This window comes from Limulus polyphemus, unplaced genomic scaffold, assembly GCF_000517525.1.
Source record: "Limulus polyphemus unplaced genomic scaffold, Limulus_polyphemus-2.1.2 Scaffold1228, whole genome shotgun sequence".
NCBI lineage: Eukaryota > Metazoa > Arthropoda > Merostomata > Xiphosura > Limulidae > Limulus > Limulus polyphemus.
This window is the reverse complement of record NW_013666838.1, coordinates 171,391-193,165: the sequence shown is the minus strand read 5'-3', so window position 1 is coordinate 193,165 and position 21,775 is coordinate 171,391. Positions and strand designations below refer to the sequence as shown.

The following is a 21,775-nucleotide window of genomic DNA, read 5'->3' as shown; positions in this document are numbered from 1 at the left end:
TTTCCAGAGCATTGTTTCTCAGGACTCCCCAACATGCACCCCCCACCCCCCATATTCTACTAGTGGAGCTAGGGAGTTCTTACCACACCTGGTTTCCAGTCAAGTAACCTCAAGTACTACCTAGTGCTCTCTGTGTGAATGTGGTAATATTCTTAGATTCTCGTTTTAAACTGCTTCATGAATTTGACAACATATTCAATACCACATAAACTACAAATGCTGATAATTCATCAATTGTATTACCAGCAAATAACATAATATTAATAAAAAATACTGATACTACACCAGAACAATATGTCCCAAGCTCAAATTGAAGAAGCCTTCCTCATCCAGCTACCAATAAACCCTCTAATCAAATTCGGCATCAAATTAACCCTAAAGAGATGGGGCAGTATCCAATGAGCACACCTTGTACGGAAAAAGATACACAGTGCAACAATACTTATTATAACTAAGATTTCTTAATGTATCTTCACAACAATTGGTAAGATTTTGTTAAAGATTACAAGTATTTTAACTAAAGATTTGTTATTTTGTATTCTAGTTATTTGCACTCGGACTCTGAATATTTCAAATATTATCATCAATATATTGTACAGTGAAATGTTTAAAATTAAAAATAGAAAAAAATGTACATACCTTTTAATTTTTTTGTCAATTAATCTTGAAAATATTCTTAATTGTAAGTATAAACATTTACACACATAGTTTATTCCCAATCCTTTACCATTATTACTTATCGTCAATGGGCGTTCTCGGGGTGTTCATATCTATAGGTGAGAAACAATGCTACAGTGCCAGCGACGACACAAGCAGCAAAACTGCTAAAAGCATTTGACAAGTTCTCTATGGAGTTTTTCGAGCCAATTTTAAACTAACTGTTGGGAGACAGTATTTCAAAAGGTGATCTTTCTATTGGTTACAAACATCTAGCTCAATTAAGTATAGTTGGCTGAGAAATTGCAACTCTGTGTGTAGGAAGTTGGTGTTCAAAGAAATTTACTTCTCTTTTCTCACAATGTCCCCTAAGGAGCTTGAAAGAAGAATATGTAAACAGATCAATTAATTTGCATTTTTTCAAATATGGAAGGTTTAATATAGTCAAGTCGTTTTCAAGTTACAAAATACAAAAGTTAAAAATTTGTGAAGTTGTGCATTAAACTGAAGTTTAAGAAATTTTCTTTATGGTTTCTTTTGAAATATAGTTATACAACTTTGAACTGTAATGTAAATTTTAATGCTAATTTCATTCATGTATATTGATAGTGAGATTTCTTATTTAAATTTTGAAGGAAACAAAGTAAAATCTCGTGACATGTGCAGTTAAGCAGAACCTGGTTACAACTACAGAAAAGCACTATTACAACATCCAAAGCCATCAGTAATGGGCAACAGTCTAGTGAACTACACTCTCACCTTTGGTTTCTATGGTCCTGGTACAAATTCCAATAACAGTCCTTTTCAGGACTACACAGTTGAACATGGAAAAAAATTATAGTACTAGCAACAAAATAGGTAACTACGAAGACATAAACAACATATTTATTTACCTATTGCCTGTAATATGTGTTTTTAGCAAACACACATAGAAAAGTGTGGGATCACTGAATAAAATTCTAGTAATGACACTAATGTATTGAATAACAAACGTGTGAATTCTATGAAAAATAAATTGATAAAGTATGTTTTTACAACTTTTAAGGAATGACTGAGAAAATTTTCATGTACATGATATTAACTTTTGATAACCTGAACAGGTATTTGTGGCTTATTTCAGATTTCGTACATGATTTTACACCGAATTAATATCTGACAAAACAAAAAAACAACAATCACTCAATGTGTATATGTCCTTTTACATTCCAAAATGACCACTCAAAACAAGCTTTATACTAAACCATTCCCACCCAACACAAAAATACTATTTCTATGTAATTATGGAGCACATATAAGACACACAATTGTCGCTTTATTCCCTTTCTTTATTTGACAGTATAAAATATTGTTAAATACATCTTGACCATATAGATTTCATTTTAAATGTTCCCAAAACAAACAGTACTACTTTTCAAGACTGTGTATAAACCCTAGTTTTGGTTACATGAAACACCATGACTATTGCAAAGGCAGGCATGGCTATTTTGTTTTTTTTTGTTTTTTGTGGAGGACATTTCTTCCCAACATCTAAACCAAGTCCCTTAAAATAGTATCACTGCATTCAGGATTGCAAAATTAATTAAATACCTTAAAACTTCCTTCATAGTTCCTTCTGGAATGAAGCAGTTTATGGTAAACAAGAAAAAATATTAGAGCATTTGAAAAAAAAAAATACCTGAAAATAATGGAGTCGAGGTCAAAGGGATACTCAATGATGCCTGTTGTAGGGACTCGGACCCTAAGAATATCTTGTTGTTCAGGAAGGTAGTTGGGTTGTGCTATCCTGTCAATGTCACTCAGATAACTGGACAAAACAAGAGAAAAATTAAATATAAGACTTAAGAATAGTTTTACATAATGGACACATACTTGCTGGAAAAACTTCTATTTCAGAGGTTAGTAACACACACACACACAAAATTGAGAAATTGACTTCTTCGTACAATACGTAGAGACCTTAAATATTGAAAATCATGAATCATTCTCACAAAGTTTGAAAGTGAAGCATTTAAAGAAAACTGGAAAGAAATATAATTAAAATCAGCATTTGAAGGAATATTCAGATGTTTCTGGAAAAAAAAAATATCAGTTATCTGAAATAAAGAAACTTTTGGTTGAATTATTAAGTTTATCTGTGCTATTAAAATAACAGTATAAGTGATACACTGCAATGAACACCGTATGTTCTGGTTATATAGCAATGACAACATATATAGTGTCTAAAAAGATGGTTTACTCACCTTAATTTATTTCATTGAGTTACTATTTAGATCAGTGGTTCCCAACCTGGGATCCACGTAGGTAATACCATCTCATTAAACAAGTAAGTTTTTTAACACTGATGTTCTTTTTAATTGCACACTCAGTTTTGTACGTCTTTTATTTGATAATAAAAAGTGGGAGAATGTGTTAATTATTAATTAATAAAAACAGTTTGTTGGGTAGGCGGAATCTTTCAAAAACATGGGGTCTGTGGCAGAAAAAAATGATAATAAAAGGGGTCCTTGGTGGCGCAAAGGTTGGGAACCACTGATTTAGATGTATGACTTGAGAAAGCATAACTTTTACTTCAAAGCATGCTTTGACAAATTAATATCTACACTTTCAATACTCACCCACCACATAAAAACAAGTATTTATCAGTAACATTTTCACATTCCTTACAAATCATTTCTGGGTTACGAAGCTTATCGTGACTTTTATACAGTTAACAAGAGATTATCATATTTACACAATTTCACTGATATAACTAACTACTGAGAAGACTTTTACACCACTTACATACTAACAGGTAATCTGAAAGTGACACATGAAAAAACAACCAAAAACCAATCAGATTCTGGTGAGGTGGTAACTTGACTATCTAAGAATATTAGGAAGAAAACTCAGAGATGATGGCTATGGATGTACTGACATGAAAAGCAGCTGATTAATTTTTGAATTTTTTTCTATTAAAATAATGTATGATGGAAGTATACAGTTGCAACAAGTAGGTTATACTTTCCTCACTTCTTGCTCACTTAAAAAGTCAGAAATGGCTTCAGAATGATTTTGAAAAACTTTTTTAAGGAAAAGAGAGACTTAAAAAATTACAGTTAAAGTGATAAACATGTCTGAACTTTTCCAAAATCAAACAAAAGCTGGTAAAAAGGTCACATAAAAAACCTAAGTACTTGGGTAGATGAAACGTAATTAGCCAAAGGTGGGTGATTTACCTGACATTCAGCACCTAACAAACCCTCATATGAAAGGTAAAGAGAGTACTGGTGTAGAAGGAAATATGTGCAATTCATGCTCTACACAGTGAGAATGTGTTCTAAATGTTGAAAAAATAAAAAAATTGTGACGTTTTTTATATTTTATAAAAAATAACTTAGTATCGGCTTAAAGCTTTTTCTGTCTTTCCAACAAAACACAGTACAATTCAGCTTATTAAAAACTGAAATTTACTTAGTTTTGAGTTTCTTTTCATAACTTATATCTTTTTTAATTTATCTATAGTCGCACACACACAAAAAAAAAACCCTAAAATTTCCTACATTAAAGCCATTCTTTCATACCTTTTGAAAACATCTACTCTGTGAAACGTGACTGAGTTGAAGAAAAGCAAACAAGTTTACCATTTATGATAGATACACTAGATTTACCTCAGTGTGAGCACGTAATAATTATTTAGCATCATCCAAGTGCTTGGGATTAGTCATCAATTAACCATTAAATTCAGGGCTAGTCCCATTCTTCAGGCATGAAATACAACACAATTCATGTTTTTGTCTTGAGCCTATATTATTTCAATTAAGATACTATGTACAACTTATTTCAAAACACACATTGCACAAGACTCCACAACAGGCCAATGTTAAAAACCACTCTAACACATAACTATAATCTTTTATGCCAAAGTTAAGAATGCAGTTTCTAATTTCCAATATACAAGACTGATTGTGAGAAAAAAAAAAGCTGATAAATCACGAAGAGTTTCAAATGTTTTGTCTCATTATTCTATACCAATGAAAACTCCAGTTTAAATAAGTAAAACTAATTATCTATTCTATCACTTATTTTAAGATGAGTTTGTAGTGAGTGAGTGAGTCAGGAAAATCCATTTCCTTGTGTCTAAATTTCTGCATACTTTGCTTTTAAAAAACAACAAAAATTAATAAGTGTCTATTTTTGTTAATTTAAAAAAAATTACCACAGGCTAAAAATTAAGTACCTATTTAATTTTAATTGTATTATTTCACCAGGTTATTAGCCACGGCATAGCAGCTCATAGAATGGCTCAGTTTTTTTGTTTTTTTAAAGTACAAACTTATCTCATAGCTTCATCTCTTGACTGATTTGAGATCTAATTACAGCTGTGGCTACTGAGGATTCCCTCATTTCTTATTTTGAAAAATCTTGATTTCTGTAAATGATATTTTTAAGCAATCCCCTTTCAGTAAAGGACTATTCCAATAAGCTTAATTTTTCAAAGTAATTTCAATGACTAACTAAACTTTGATCATCCTTGTGTTTTAGATACTATTAACAGTAGTGTTCTATCCTGTTTTTTATGTTTATTTGCAAATTACTACATTAATACCATATAATTCCATTATAATTTATCAAGCTTAGTAACCAAGATGTATTTTAGTTTAAAAAAATATGAAATTTTGAGAAGATTAAAGACACACCCTACCTCCTTCAAATTTCCATCTACTTCAAAGCCTCCTCTATTTTGGTACTATATATAAGCACTTCCTTCAGATAATATTGTCACATTTTCGATACTTATCCAATCCACAGTCTCTATCACCAGCTCTTAGTGGGGAAGAAGGGCAGAAGAACATTTTCGATATAAGAAAAATGCCAACTTTCAAAACATACTTACCTCCACTGCACTTAGAATCTTACACTGATAAGGTGGAGGGGTTGGTAAGGGAATTATCCATAAGATCGTGGGTGTGCCAATAGAAGATAAGAACCCTAGTGGGGGAGCCACACTAATCCAGAATAGGTATGCTCTTCACCCGGAGCCTAATTCATGCACTGCAGGTGAAATTTGACATGATCAATCATCACTACTGGCCAGGCCCCAATGAGATAGCTAAGGTTCCACTATTCAGGGTTGGTATTATATGGCCATGGTCCCTAAATCCCACATTGTTGACTAGGGCATTTGGACTGCAAAATATATATATACTTGTAAGTGAATCCCAACCTGTAGCTAGAGTGATGCATTCCAAGCCATCGGAATCATGACGAGAAGATAAGCAACACTGTAGTGAACAAACCCTCTCCTCAACCCGATAAATTTCGAACAGCAACACCCCATACGAGGAATGACGGGATCCTATATGCCATACTTAACCTGAGGAAACAAAACTCATCCGGTCTGGAATTATGAACATTCATTCTCACTCTCCAATTGTGTGGGCAAGATAAATCTACTTGTCCTCAGAATTATGGAGAGGACGTAGAACAAACTGTGCTCAACCATGGACTCAGGATGGGACCACTCCATTTAGAATTATGAGGAGACAATGGACCCTCTTCAATGTACAATGTACTGAACCAATATTGATCAAAAAAGAAGGACCTCGCTCAATTCAACTGGATAGCCGAGTGTCAAATCTAAACTGGTATTACAAGTAGGCTGATGCCTCTCCTATCAACATCTGACAAAACAACCACAGTCCTGGGTAGGAGGGCCCACAACTTTGCCCTCTTCAGTGCAATAGATGAACCAAGTTCCCATAATTTTTAAAAGTAAACCAACCCTAATTTATTGAATCCAATGATCAGCAGGGACGGGGAGGATCCTCTTATGCTTTACTCTTGATAATCTACAAGTGGTGGTCTAGCATAGCAGAGTAATACCACCCGATATGCCTCTAGGTGGTCTTATGGAACCCCTAATTTCTACAGAGCCTGTTGCAACCTGTATAAAGTATATTGAATTAGTGGTTGTTACTGCAGAATTGGTTTGATAAAAGCACACCTGCCTGGGCAACACTCGCCACAGAGTGGGATTCTGTGAAAATGAGGTAAGAGACCCTGAAAAGTAAAGAAGAGACAATATTTGTAATGAAGATACTCACACCTCATTATAATCTAGTAGATGTGGTTAAGATAGCTACAGAGGGTAGTCCAAAACTCTCAGAGGAAGATACTGCCAAATCATGTAAATAATGCGAGATAAAAGTATTGGAGGAGGTCCACATACCAGCCCACACAATGTCCTCCAATGGGCAATTCAAGGACATAGAAATGTGATGAATCTGATTAGACATGACTCGCATAAGTATCTTGACCTCAAAAGAGCATCCAGAATAAGCAATATGGATCAATTTTTGTACCCACCTTGACAATGTAACTGGGGATAAATCTTGGGAAACTGGAGGATCCCAATGAATAAAAAGTAATTGTCTAGCACCTCTACAGGTGTTAGTGCAGGTAACCTAACACTTAAAGGCTGTCACTTGGCATGAACAATTGAGATACAATTGGTCATAGATGTGAGAAATAGCAGTCACATGAATTGGTGCTGAATTCCCTGGCTGCCATTGTCTTAGATAAGAAGGACCTGTCTGGATATAGTTGACAACTGAATCAAGGTAGATGCTATGATCCCAACTCATCATCATATTGATGTGGCAGACAAGGCATAGCTGTCCCTTCATGTAACTGAGCAGTAAACCTCCTTGCACGAACCACGGGATGAAGTGAGAACTAAGTATTCACCCTCAGACCTTTCTGTCATCAAGGAAGGCACAGACTCAAAAGCAACCAGGGAAAGACCCAAAACATCACACACTCAGTTTACCAAGTGAAGAAAAGGAGCCGGAGGTGGCTGATCCCAATTTGTTTTCATGAGGAGCCAATAGAAATCTAAATTCTCTCCAGAATTTCCAGGATTGCCTGCAATTGCAGCCTCAGAGCCCATTGGAGAAACACCACCTGAATATACATCTCTATCCTACTAAGAATAAGGTCACGGACAACCTCAACTAAGAATGATTCTTTCCCCCAACTGTTGAGTGATGCTAGATATCAGACGTGGGATAGGAGAGACCCGATTTGCCTCCGTGCCTGAAACAATAATCTAGGAATTCATGCAGTATTTTGGATTGCCAAACAATCTTATTTTTAAAAAATGCAAAACAACTAGGTAATGATCAAAGAATGATCAACGTATCTTCCACAGTTGTGGTACAGAGAAACCAATTAGTGAATGCTCTGTCGAAAAAAAGTGATAATATCATCTGAATGAGGTGCTTACATAAAGTACCAGTATAGAGAGCGCACTGACGAAGGTGGAGAATGTCATGAGACAGATATAGCTAATGGCAATTAAATGAGGAACAAAAGACTGGAGCAAGCAAGAAAAAAATCAGACCGATTGCTTAGATGGGGAATGGAAGGAAACCCTAGAAGTCGAGTAATAGATATAGTATGACAGGAGGTATGTTTTGAAAACTTAATTAAAACAATGAAAGTTTAACAGTAATCATATATTTCAAAGTAATAACTTGAACATAAACTTTATCTCAAAATTTTAGAATTATAACAAAGCTTCTTCACAAACAACATTTACAGTTTGCTTATCATCTACCAGTAAATAAAGATTTTGAGGTGATCCTACCCTTGAACACCTTACATCTCATTGACCATGATAAAAGCATGGTTGTTTAAGAAACAATCCAGCAACTTTCCTACTTTGACCTTAAGTTCCTTTAGGATATTCAACATTGTCTAAAGCATCAACCTACCAAGCTTGTTTGAGACTGACTCAATAGGCTGGGAGTAATTAACCAACAGGCTTTAGAAAATAGAAATAGGGTAAAGTTAAATTTTAAACCCCTTAGGACATTCCCCATAGTTCATAGTGTTTACATACAAATTTTGGTTGAGATTGGCCTAATAGGCTCGGAGGAGTTAGGGTGCAAACATACACACATTTTGTCTTATATATATAGAGAGAGAGAGATGATAATTAAAAAAATAAAATAAAAATCACATACATCATTCAGTATCAAGTATGAGGCATCAAGCCATTTAACTTCATGAATGAAATGGCGATGATAGATTATTAATTATCGTAAGCCTTGTTACAGCATTTAATTAAATACAGAGCTATCAGCCCATAATATATTTTTACCTCGTTAATTAATTTATTCCTGTAGACAAACGAGCTCTGTTTCTACGTTAACAAGATTTATAAGAGAGCATCATTTAGTTTTATGTTGTTTTTTCTCTCAAATATGTTAATTTAATCAAAATTAAATTTATTAAAGTAGAAAGTCACTTTTCAGATCCGGGTCTCACTTTGACATTTGTATAATTTTGGTACAAGTTCTATTTTTAGTAACACTAAAACTGAATTAAACCAAGATAGAAGCAATAACAACCACTTGTCTATGTTGTGTGTACTTACTATTTCGCTGAATCTGTGAGCTGATACTCCCTTCTTCGGTCATAACATTCTTGGATACCAGGATCTGCCCAGAGTGATTTAATAGCTTCCACATAAGGACTCTCAAACACTGTGACTGTTTCGTAGTCTACCTGCCGTACAAGTTCTGCATTTTCCTGTCAAGAAAGGGGAAAAAATATATAAAAACAGAAGTATAATCTTAACAAAGCAAACTTGTAAAATGTTCTTAGTGATTAAAACAAAATATTGATATCTTTTCTACAAAAATTGAGTTAAATACAAATTTAGTGATGTTTTTGCATACCTAAATATTAACTATTAGGCCACTGTATCATTAAATCAGGAGAATCACAGGGATTGTATTGACTCTAGTAGGAACTCCTTGCAACAAGATATATACCCCCCTCTCCCTGAAGAAGAAAGCGGTGACATCCACATGGTGGTGGTGGTGGGGGGAGCAAGCCCCTGCCTTTCTGACCTTATGCCCCAAAAGTACCCTTTTTTTCTCTGTCATAAAAATTTTCAACAACTATGAAAAGATACATCTGATTACACACCTTAGCTTTCTTACAGTAGTTAGGAAAAAAAATCCTAGCATTAAACCCAATGGTACACAGGGACTTGTAGTTCTTTAAAGTAAAAAAATTAATTGGATATGGTATTAAGTGTGCAATAATTCACTGTTTATTAAGTGCTTTCAGAAAATATTACTTTTTCAGGAGTGAATTATAAATGAACAGGAACTGTATTGTTCACAGAAGTCACGGGTAAGAATAGCGACATACAAGTGTTAAGGATTAAGGTAAATCATGAACATACATTATTATGTTTAAATTTCTGTAAAGAGTTACTGAACAATGTATTAACTTACTCCTGTAATGAGTGAGAAAGTAACGCTTTCAACAAATGTGAAAGCTTCGAAGGCATATGATTCATGTCATAATCCATTAGAATTTGAGAAACTGTATGAATTATACGTAGTATTTCTCAAACTGAATATAGAGCAATCTTATAAGATGCACATCTTCATACATGGTGTTCTAAAAGTTGGTTGCTGCAGTGCTGAGGAACATTTCTTGTTTCTTAATAGATTTCTTAAATAATGACACCGGGTACTGGTGAATGTATGAAGACTATCTAGATTGATGGTCTACATTACTGCAGCATTTTTGGGGCAAATAATTTAAGCATATTCTGTAAACATGTACGGACATTCAGCTTATAGCAGCTAATTTTTTTGGGACACTCTGTATAACTGAATCTATAACCACCAGTGTGTATGAACGTGTGTAACTTGTTGCAGTAATATTTCATAAAAACACAATTTTTGCTGATATACATTAAGTGAAAAATAAAAAAAAAGGTTATATTTTCAATGATCTCATTTACCCTAATAGATGTATATATGCAGATATTCTGAAAGTCAGCTTTTCAAACTTTTATGTGAGCTAAGACTTAAAAGAGTTTTAAATCAAGAAGGCAACATAGCCAGTAAAGACTGGTGCAACATGTTCACATTAAGCTGTGTAAATAAACACCTTTAGTTTCTGAGAAAGTCAGATTTAACTGCCTTGATATCTGCTACGTTTTCTTTTTTTTTAATCAATATTATTGATAATTTCTGAAACTTATTCTGAGAATTAAACTATAACACTACTTTTTTACAGGTCCCAGGGCAGCACAAATCACACACACACACACAGTGTGTGTCGAGATATTTTCCATAAACATTAAAGTACATTCAAAAATGTTTATTTTGTTGTCAAGAACAAAGCTACACAATGAGTTATCTATGACCTGGTCCATTACAAATATAAAAAACAATGTTTAGAATTATAAGCCCTCAGAATTACAGCTGAGCCACCAGGAGCTCCTTAAAGGATGAAACATTTACAAAAAAAAAATAATTCCATTTTCATGTAAACAACAGGTCTTGTCAAGTAAGGAAACTATGGTTGTGAATAAATTATGTATTTGTGTCTTGATTTTCCTCAATTAAGGAAATAAGGATTATCATCTCCAATTTTACACAAAACATAACATTGTTAACACACCATTATTTATCCTTGGTGAAAATAACATTTTAATATCTTGATATTTAATATACCCTGCCTCAAAATCAGGCAGAAATATATTGTATTTAACACAACACTTTTATACTATTATGACATTTTTTTTTAGTAACTACCACCTTTCTCTAATATAGAAACTATTTTAAACATGACAGACTTGGTTTCCAAGGCTCCAACATCCATACTCAGTATGGTAAGCCAAAGATCTCTATAAAAGTCACTGTTTTATTAATTAATGCATGTGTGGATTATATAATAAAACTTTCAATCATCAAGATAAAATAAATCTTGCTTTATATAATATGGTACAAGATGTATATGTCTACAACCTCCAGAAATTAAAATAACTTATGTAACATGTTCATGTGTTGGTATTTTTATGAACCAGTGCAGTTTTAGCATCATGAATGGAATAACCCTTACAGACAACATTTTTAATATTACAGGGTATAAATCTATTATTTTTATTCTTATCTCATGGCAGGAATCTATAGGCTTGAGTAGTATGCACCAGTGTTGCTCTGAGGTAATCTCATCTGACATAGTTTGTACATTTTTGAAAATACCATGTGTTTTTATAGCTAGGCTTTAAGTTAGGTGTAAACTGAAGTTTAAAAAATTATCAAGTTCAATATAAGTAAGATTACAATCAAGACAATTTCTAAAAAGTGAAAATTTGAGTTTTTCTTTAAGGTACTTAAAGGTTCACTGCTATTTCGTAAAATAAATCAATATAAGTACGTATTAGGGAAATGTTAAAAGTATCAATCTTTATTGTGCGATTGCACAAAAATGTGACTATCCTCTGCTGCTGATTCACATGAATGTAAATATCTCTGGAAAACAAATGACCCAATGGGAGCATTAAAATCACCCACATAAGAATTTTACATCAAAGGTTAGAAAATATTTCTATGTCAGCGAAAAAAATATTTTTTATGTAATCTAATCCAATGTGGAAGGTAAAAACTATTTAAACTAAACTTTAATATAAACCAGTTGTGTAACTAATTTATTAACTATTCTTAAGGTGTTTTTGTCAGCATGTCTGTTGTTCATATTCAGTCACAAGAATAATTTTGCTTTAGTTTGTACAAATTTATATACAGAACATTTTTCACTACAAACGACAAAAAACAGAGAGAATGAAGGTATATATATTTAACATTTCTCATATAGTAAAAATACTTTTTTCTCATTTATTCTAAACTTCTATTTTAGTTAAAAAAAAAAGAAGAATAACCATTCATTATCAGTACAGAAATAAACAGACTGACTCCAATAATTTACTTTTCTTTTGGCAGAATATCGAGTCAAAAACCAAAACAAATAAAAATGTTTACGGAGACAAAAAAAATCATTAAATCAGGTTTTGACTTACCTGGTTTTTTGGGTCTTTATAAGGTATTTTTAGCATATCCATGGCTTTTATCATACTCTGCATTGCCATAAATATGTTTTGATAAACTATCTTGATAAAACCTCGTTTGTCTTCATCAGAATAACCTGATCCGTGAATAATACGCATCTGTTTAATGAAGGTACTTTTACCCGATTCCCCAGTTCCTGGAAGAGAGAAATAAGTAACGTGCAACCTTGAAAACAAAACCAGTTAAATACACGATTGTACTAAGAAAAAAAAAGATTATACAAATAAATATTTAAGAAAAAAAAAAGTGAAAACTTAATTACAATTAACAATAAATTTACTAAAAAATATTTTTTCTACTCTCCTATACAGAATGTGAATAAAGTTATATAATCTAAAAGGTTTAGGTTCTTTGGCCACATCTAAAACAAGATTACATTAACTGCAGTTCTTATATTAAATTTCTTGTATTAGAAGTTACACACACTTCAGAGATAATTATCATGAATAATATTACTAAACTCCAAAACACTTTGAAATAATTTTTTGTATTTAATGAAATGACAGTTCTCCTTTTTTAAGAGATACATTTGAAAATACACATACCATTACTTTTATAGGGAGATTAAAAGAATGTCATATCACCAAAATTAGGAAAATCAAAAGATAAAATCAGGGGAAGGTGTATCAATTCATACAACTTGTTGAGAAATATTATCACTTGTTTTAAAAAAAATACATTTAAGGCTATGACTTCAGTGAAGAGTTCTATCTTGTAATATTCAATGTGTTCCATTACCTTTATAAAGATGAACCCATTCTTCCCTCATGTACTACAACTGAAATTTATCACATATTGTATCAGTTAAAATTTTCTCTCAACTGGAAAATGACTTAAGATAAATTCCTGCAACATAACAGATATGACAACTTCATGGAAAAAATGGAAAAGGCCATTTGTACTCCAATTGACAAACATTATTTTTGAATACATTATGTTGAGCAGTGGTTCTCAACATGGGCCACGCCATGTTTCTAAGGGGCCACAGGTGAATGATGGAAAATTAGGGGACCACAGTAAATTCCGAGTGGGCCACCGAAACTTCACTGCCTGAATAAAATATTTCAACAACCCAAGCTAGATTCAAACGTGAGAAATATTATTTCTGGATAAGTAGTGAAATAGCTAACAAGTTTCCACAGCTCTGGGAAAAGGCAAAGTTGTATTTTATTGCTTTTCTCACATCTTATCTGGTTGAATCTGGTTTTAGTCGGGTGACTTATTTGCTATCCAAAATACGTAACCGCCTTGATATTGTGAAGAGAGGTGATCATTGCTTATCACTGACCACACTGCAACTGAACATTCAAAAACTTTCAAGTGTTCATCAGGCCACACTGAATAAAATGTCAATGATTAACAGAATATTTTTTACTTGTATAAGTAAATAGTATGTTAGAAACAAAATAATTAAAACAATACAATATTATAAAAATAATATTATAAATCAACAGTGTTATAATAAAGTAACTTTTTTTCCTACGTAACAGTGTCTACAAAGGGTGGAGCCGCAGAGATAAATCAAACTCAAAAGGTAGCCACGAGCAAAAAAGGTTGAGAAACACTGATGTAGAGGATACTTGTAATATGGATAATTTTCTTGACCACGCATGTTAAAATACTAAGAATATTTTTGAAACATCAAATAAGTTATTTTTCACCACTGCAGACTCAAAACCTATAGAAACCAAACGTCTTTTACATACCAAAATTTGTTACTAGATCTGTTAAAAGTAGCATCAACTTCAGGGCAGTACATAAAACACCTGCTTATTCAGCTCTTTCAAAAATGAATTAAATCACCTTTATCTAACTTAAAAACAAAAGAATTATTCTCACCATATATATATATATATATATATATTAAAGCCCCCTCCCTACCAGAATGCAATAAAATACCCCTTACAATTTTGTCATTCTACCATCATCATAAGCTAATTCAAAACACATGATATTTAAAAGATTGACAAACAAAAAATGACAAACTTGAAACCATATAAAATTTACTAATCAATTGGAAGATGTCAAAAAAAAACTGTGTGTCTAGGAGTCACTACTACAAAGAAAAGAAACAATTTTCATATCATCCTTTTATTTCTTATGAAGGAAGGAGAAAAAACAATAAATTTTATTCTACTCTTTAAAGAATGAGAGAAACTTTTCTTAATTTTATTTATTTTAAAAAAAATTGAGATTTCTTTACTGTAAATATCTCTGCCCTTAAAAACTATGCTTATTAATTTGGAAGTTCTGTCTTTAGCAAGATGTTAGAATCTGTAGAGGATGAGAAAAGAATTTGAAAACTTCAACTTTTAATAAACAACAATACTCAGCATATTTTTCTTAGCTGGGTACTTAAATTAATGTTATACATCTTGAATTTTTAAAACATTTTCAAACAGAGTACTCTACACAAGCTTAATTTTTAAGTGAAATTCTTAAAGAACAGCTGCATAAATTAAAATAAATCTTAACATGAAAATCACCTTGTACCCAGAATCAGAGTATGAGACCTGACTCCATAAATTCACATACAAATCCTCAGTAAAAATAATTGAATATTGATTTTTCAAGTACAAAAGACTTGTAATGTTTACTCAACCCTTGTCAAATTTCATAAAGGTATACTTACTACATTAAAAATTATAGTCTGTATACTCTCATGGTTACCTATAAAAAAAACAACAACAAAGGGTTTGGAATTGTAAAGACCTAGAAAATCCATCTGCAAATGAACTGCTTGAAATAAACTTGCTCTTCAGAAAATGTTTTAGACTTGATTCAGTTTTTTTTTATTCTTTGTTTTGGTGTGTGAAAGATTGAATTTGATGGGTTAAGTAGCGTTCTTTCCTAATGCTCTTAATTTCTTTTATTAACTACAAATCAAAGAAAGATATTCAACAACCTTGGAACATACAGATACCTTGTGATGAGTAAATTGTAAACAAATATCAGTTGTACCTATGAAAATTCTAAGAACACAAAAATCTCATCAAACATGTGAAAGTGTGTCAAATGTGGCAGAACATGCTACCTACATAACTCATCAGGCAAAATGAAAACGCACATAACTGAAAGTGCCAGACTGGATAATCAAAAGAGTTAAAGAAGACTATCACAAACAAATTAACCAGCTAAAACTGAAAAGGGAATTGAATAAAGACAGTCATAAGCTCCAGAAGTTTTTGGTATCATAAACAACCTACATATAACATCATCCCAACTAAAGCTGAGTGAATTATTATCTACGAGCATCAATTACATCAATAAGTGTCACGCAAAATAACATATTAATCAAAATTACAATTAAATGATTAATGTCAGAATAATAATCAACTAATCAAAATTAATGTTTGTGATTACTTCAATCATCCAAGGAATTAAAATATCAACATTAAAATTTTTCATAAATTCAAGTTTGTTCAGTTTAATCGATTAATGTCACAACTGATAAAAATAATCAACTAATCAAAGTTATTGTTTAAAATTATTCCAACTATCCAAAATATCGCAATTATTATTTCTCATTATTATTCTAAATTAATTCAAGTTCATTCAGTTGAATCAATTAATATCACAACTGATGAAAATAATCAACTAATCAAAGTTAATTTCTCTGATCATTCCAACTATCCAAGCAATAAAAATATTACAACCTTGATGCCTGTTGTTCATGTTTACTTTGTTCGGATTAAATAATAGTGTAGCTTTAACTTAATATGTTGCTTACGTATTACAAACTGCACACATAACCAGTGTTATTTAGGGTAAGATTGCTTTAATACAAAAAATTATGATAAGATAATATTCAGTATTTTTTACTGGCACCAAAAAAAACTTTATTGCTGAATAACATATTTAACTGTTTTTGTCAAAAATTAATAGACATGGACTATTAACAGTCTAACAAGAAGTAACATCATTAAGTTGTTAACCCATTTTTATGAAGAAAACTCCTGTTTATCTATATCTAGATAAGAAGCACTTAAATAGGAAAATGTGCCATTTAAATACTACTTAGTATAATAAGCTTTACAGTTATTTGATTTATAAATTTCTCAGCATGCTTCTGTACAACTGATTATTGTCAAATAGTTACATTGATTCTTCAGTATCAACAACTCCTCAGTTAATAGCTGATGATTTTTTTATATTTTGAGAGTAATTACATCACCATTACTTCTTCCTTCAGATTTACTAAATTAATTATTTTTAAGTTTTTACACTGATCATGAAATTAGAAAAAAATTATGATAAATCTGTAATTAAATATTTTCTATATTACTGTAATTTTAATACTTTGATTTCCATCTTATGAATCATTTTAATCTCTGTAAAGTGGTCATCTATTAACACCACAAGTTTATTTTACCAAATAATTAACATTGTACTTAGTTTTTTCTATGATTAGAGTAAATTTGTTTTCAATGAGTTATGTATTATCTATCACGCAGTGACAAGAATCTTTATTTGTTTCATACAGGTAAACATTTTTAATTAAGAACTAGTTCTAGTAGTGTTGGCTTGCAAAAATGTATAGGAAAAAAAAAAAACATGGTATGGTAGTAATTGTAACTTCAGCTAATTACAGGTTTGTACCACAATGCACAAATTATACATTTTCATGTACAACAGTTTAGCATACTATAACCCCTTCCAAACCTGTAATCATCCTGGTAGCTCATCTCTGAAATCTCTCCAATAATTATTAGAAGAAATATACAACTAACCAATCATAAGATGTTTTGTAATAAAACTGAAATTAACTGAAAAACCCTTAACATTTTAAAAACAGTTTGGTAATTTTGTTAATTATGAACAAAAAAAACTTCTAAGGAGCATATATTGGTCTATTTTTAACAGGACTTATGACAAGACAAGAACTGGTCAAAAATTAAGCTTACTTGAAGCTAATTAGTTATACTAATGTAATATTTCAAAACTTAAACCTCTAAACTTATAGCCTAATAGTAACATTACGAAGCCTTAATGTATAGATTTGTATATTATAAATTAAAACTTAAGAACTTCCTTGAAATTTACCTCTCAACAATTTTATTGCCTGTAATTGTAAACAAAATTATTGGCAAGCTCTGTCATTGAACTTTCAGAGTATGGGCATAATAATAATAATGTTTTTATTAATTATGTGAATAATTTAATAATTTGAAATGGTATGCTGCAATTTCTTGTAATCAGTAAATTATTAAGTGTTCCTGATCATAATTTAAGTAAACTTTGAATTCCAATTTGTTAATGCTAGACCATAACAGCATAAGTTACAGGTGTGTATCCACATGCTATTTCAAAACTCACTAAATATGTCATCACTGTTTTAGCAGTTCAGACACTTCATTACTTGAATTCAAAAACTTCAAAACATTATCTAGACAGATTATTTTTATTGTAATAACTAAACCCGTGATTTGTCGCAAATTATGTTTACTTTTTAAAGCTACGTTATGTCGGCCAAACTCAGTTTTACTTTTAACTTTAAGCCTATCAGAAGTTTAGAAAGCTGAGAGATAATAGTCATCAAATCTACAATAATATATTATTTGTGATAATACTCTTGCTATTATTGATGTTATTAAGACAGATTAGTAATGCTATAACAGTACAAGTATAACTTGAGAGATTAAGTAGGTAAAACTAGTATTACAATACAAGTTAGGCCCCGACTAGTATTAATAGCGTAAGATAAGGTTATCTATTACTTTACTTCGATTGTTTCTCAGGAATTATTTGACTTGTTACAAAACTCACCTAGTAAAAGTAATTTAAGTTCCCTTCTAGCATCTCGTTTGTCTTTACGAAGTTGCCTCTCAATTTCTTGATTGATTCGCTTCTGTTCCTGCGCCTCCGGACTTAAACAACACGCCATGATGGTCGGCGAATAGCGCGAGTGTTACAATAATTTATCGAGGAAGTTTTTTATATTTTAATCATAAATTCAATGCAGAGAAATTATAACATGATACTATAGGTTACAACAGTGTATTAACTACTATCTCACGAGGAACGCATGAACAATATTCAAGTTTCTTCTCTCAAACAGTCTATAGGCTTAGAAACAAGCAAACATCAGTTCACTAGCCAACTGCTGTTTTAGCCTCATACTCTGGGTGTGGTGAACGGGGAGTAGTGACAATTCGTTGTAAAGCAATTTTAGCCAAGCATTCATTTGCCAAGACATAGGCAAAGCTAATCCTATTACCTCAGTAGGATGGATTCGACAGCCGCCCTTACTTCTTGTTAAATCATGCAAAGAATAAACATGTTCTTTCCACCCTAATTCAATTACGACGAACCAAATTTTATATAAACGGGAGGTACATTAAAAAACGTAACAGCAATCTTCCTTCTGTCATGCTATTATGGGATTGTCGAGAAAAGTAGTGGTGATACTGCGATAACTTAAGAGCAAAACGTTTTATCAGTTATAACTAAGAAATCACGAAAACATACTACCTCACATTTGTTCTTAAAGTTTACATGAAAATTAAATATTTTTAAGAAACTAGAAAACACATTTATTGTTTTGCAATCTAACTTTGAAAAAAATGGAGGTGCGGTTAAAATAACACATTTTCGTAGTATTATTTACATCGCCTTTCTGAAGGAAAAGTGATGTTTATATGAAAAATAGTGATTAAACATCATGGAAGAACCAAAAATATATTTCAGAAAAAAAAAATGTATAAATCTGGTTCCGTAGACAATATACATAGATACTGTGTTATATTAATCTTTACCCTAAAGTTTACGGTTATAGTGATTACTTAATTCACGCCACACTTATTATCAATACTGCTTATTTTAAGCATATAGTTAACGAAGGGGGTTCTTGAACACAAATCAGACCTCTTTTATTAATACGTCTTTAAACTATTTATGTGCGAAATGACTTGTGGTTCCTTAACTTGGTTGATTACAGAATCCTTTGTAAAATGTGAGTCACGAGAAAGCTATCATAAATAATTACATTAATTCATTGGTAATGTTTCCTACGTATTTTACATGGAAAATAAGTGAATCCGCCCATTTTTGTAGTCAACTTTTTACTCTAAGTGTTGTAATAGGCAAAAACATAAAGTTACTCAATATGTGAACACCAGCGATAAATGAACGTATATAAACTTGTCACTAACTTGCGAATACATTTCGCTGGCAACTTGGTTTAAAATTCTGTAAAAACAAATAAATAATTACTAATTACAATATTTGATAGTTATTAAAAAAGGTTGAACTTTCTGTTTTGAAACTAATTTTCCGCTCACCGTAATTTTTGTAGATATTTATATGTTTACTCATGTCTTACTATTTTTCCAAGCGTTGTCTTAGTTAATATCGTTGCGTCAGCGAGTCACATGACTACAGTGACGCAACGTTTCTAGAACTATCATGTACTTTGGCGAATGCTCTAGTATTTACTAGATAGGGTAGGCGGGTATATATAAGAGGGGACAACGTGACGCGAAAGGAAGGTAATGTAATGTGTGTGTAGATAGTGAGTAATTGAACTGCAGTCAGAAGTATTGTTGACGTTCGTTGATTAGCGTTTGTTTTAGCGCGATTGTTGAAGTTAAGTGTATCGGTAAAGTTATATTCGGAAAGAATAAACCAGTTTTATTAAGAAAGGACTTGTGTCGCTTAAGTTTCGTCGTCGGAACGAAGTTACTGAAAATCAATTAACAAACGGAGACGTAACAATATTATTCTAACAGTAAATTTGTCAAACATACCAGACAACCAGAAACGAGCACGAAACACTTTTTAACCACTCCACCACCAACTAGGCCGTCGTGGGCTCGAATCCACCGAACATGCTCGCCCTTTCAGTCGTGTGGGTGTCATAACGTGACGGTCAATCCCACTATTCGTTGGTAAAAGAATAGCCCAAAAGTTGACAGTGGGTGGTGTTGGCTAGCTGCTTTCCCTCTAGTCTATTACTTCAAAATTAAGCAGGCTAGTGAAGATAGCCCTCAAATAGCTTTTCGCGAAATTAAACAAACAAAAACTCCAACTAGGCCAATTGTTTTATGACAAACATAATTAATTACAGCCAGGCTACTGTTCGATAATGACTTTAAAAATAGTGTTTCGTTCTATCTGTTTGTTTACTTTAGATAATGGGATGAAATATGTAAGGCTATGAAGGAGAATATATATATATTGTATTTTAATAAAGGATTGTTTTAGAGCAAAGCCACATCGTGCTATTTGCTGTTTCCAACAAGAGGAATTGAACCCCGAATTTTATCATCACAAGTTCATAAAGTTAATGCCGTCCCAATAGGGGAATTTTAAAAAGGAACTATAACAATACAATCCTTTATGAAAGATCGTATAGTGACGAGTGACATTTCTCTCATTGCTTAGTCAGAAGTTAATATTAATTACGATAACACATCAATAGGAAAACTTTCAAACTTATGATTATATTTCACTCACATTTGTTCTTAATTTTTGCAAATTAATTACTTTTATTTTAACAAGTTTCTCAAAAGTAATTTTACGTACATTTTCAAACTGGACCGTATCTGAGACTATAGATGGCTTAAGCGTTTTTCTAGATCTAATGTAATAAGCATGAGTTTTCTTTTTGGTGCTTTGTTCCGTGTGAGGACAATTATGACTCAACCTATATCTTAATTTGTTTTTCTATGACCAGATTTGCAATATTGTGTTCTTTTGTTTTCAAGAGTAGTATCTGCATTTTTCTCTATATATAACTTGCGCAATATAATACATTTGAGCTTCTCACTCCTTTTCGTTTCTTTGGATTGCTGCTAACAATTTTATTCACATTAATTACTTTTCCTTACTTGATTATTATTTCGTTGTGTCAATAAAATACTTTTTAGTTGAAATATATAGTAATGTAAGTTAAAAATAGGTGTGTTGGGCTAAGGATTCTTCTACAGTAGGTGTCTGTGACTTGTTGGCGATAAATTCGATAATAAACGAACAGCATGCACTCCACGTGCTTTTAAAATAATATATATATATTTGTAGCTTTGTCCCCCAGTGGCACAGCAGAGTGTCTGCGGATTCATAACGCTAGAATCCGGGTTTCGATACCCGTGGTGAGCAGAGCACAGATAGCCCATTGTGTAGCTTTGTGCTTAATTACAAACAAACAAAATACTTTACGCTATGGAGATCATAGTTGTATCTTAAACACTGTACAGTTT

General features: G+C 32.0%; 1 protein-coding gene across 3 annotated transcripts in view; it reads right to left on the bottom strand.

The window, feature by feature from the left end:
• LOC106462701 (guanine nucleotide-binding protein G(q) subunit alpha) overlaps positions 1-18,825 on the bottom strand; it is a 29,226-nt gene extending 10,401 nt beyond the window's left edge. The window contains exons 1-4 of one of the 3 annotated variants that reach the window (XM_013922645.2): positions 18,345-18,825; positions 12,530-12,714; positions 9,077-9,231; positions 2,333-2,461 (exon numbers count right to left, since the gene is read on the bottom strand). In XM_013922645.2, the coding sequence (XP_013778099.1) occupies positions 2,333-2,461; positions 9,077-9,231; positions 12,530-12,714; positions 18,345-18,462 (587 nt within the window). In that variant the 5' untranslated portion in view covers positions 18,463-18,825. The remainder of the gene's footprint in view (positions 1-2,332; positions 2,462-9,076; positions 9,232-12,529; positions 12,715-18,344) is intronic. The other 2 variants (XM_022390022.1, XM_022390021.1) reach the window with 2 other exon arrangements.
• Positions 18,826-21,775: the final 2,950 nt, after the last annotated feature.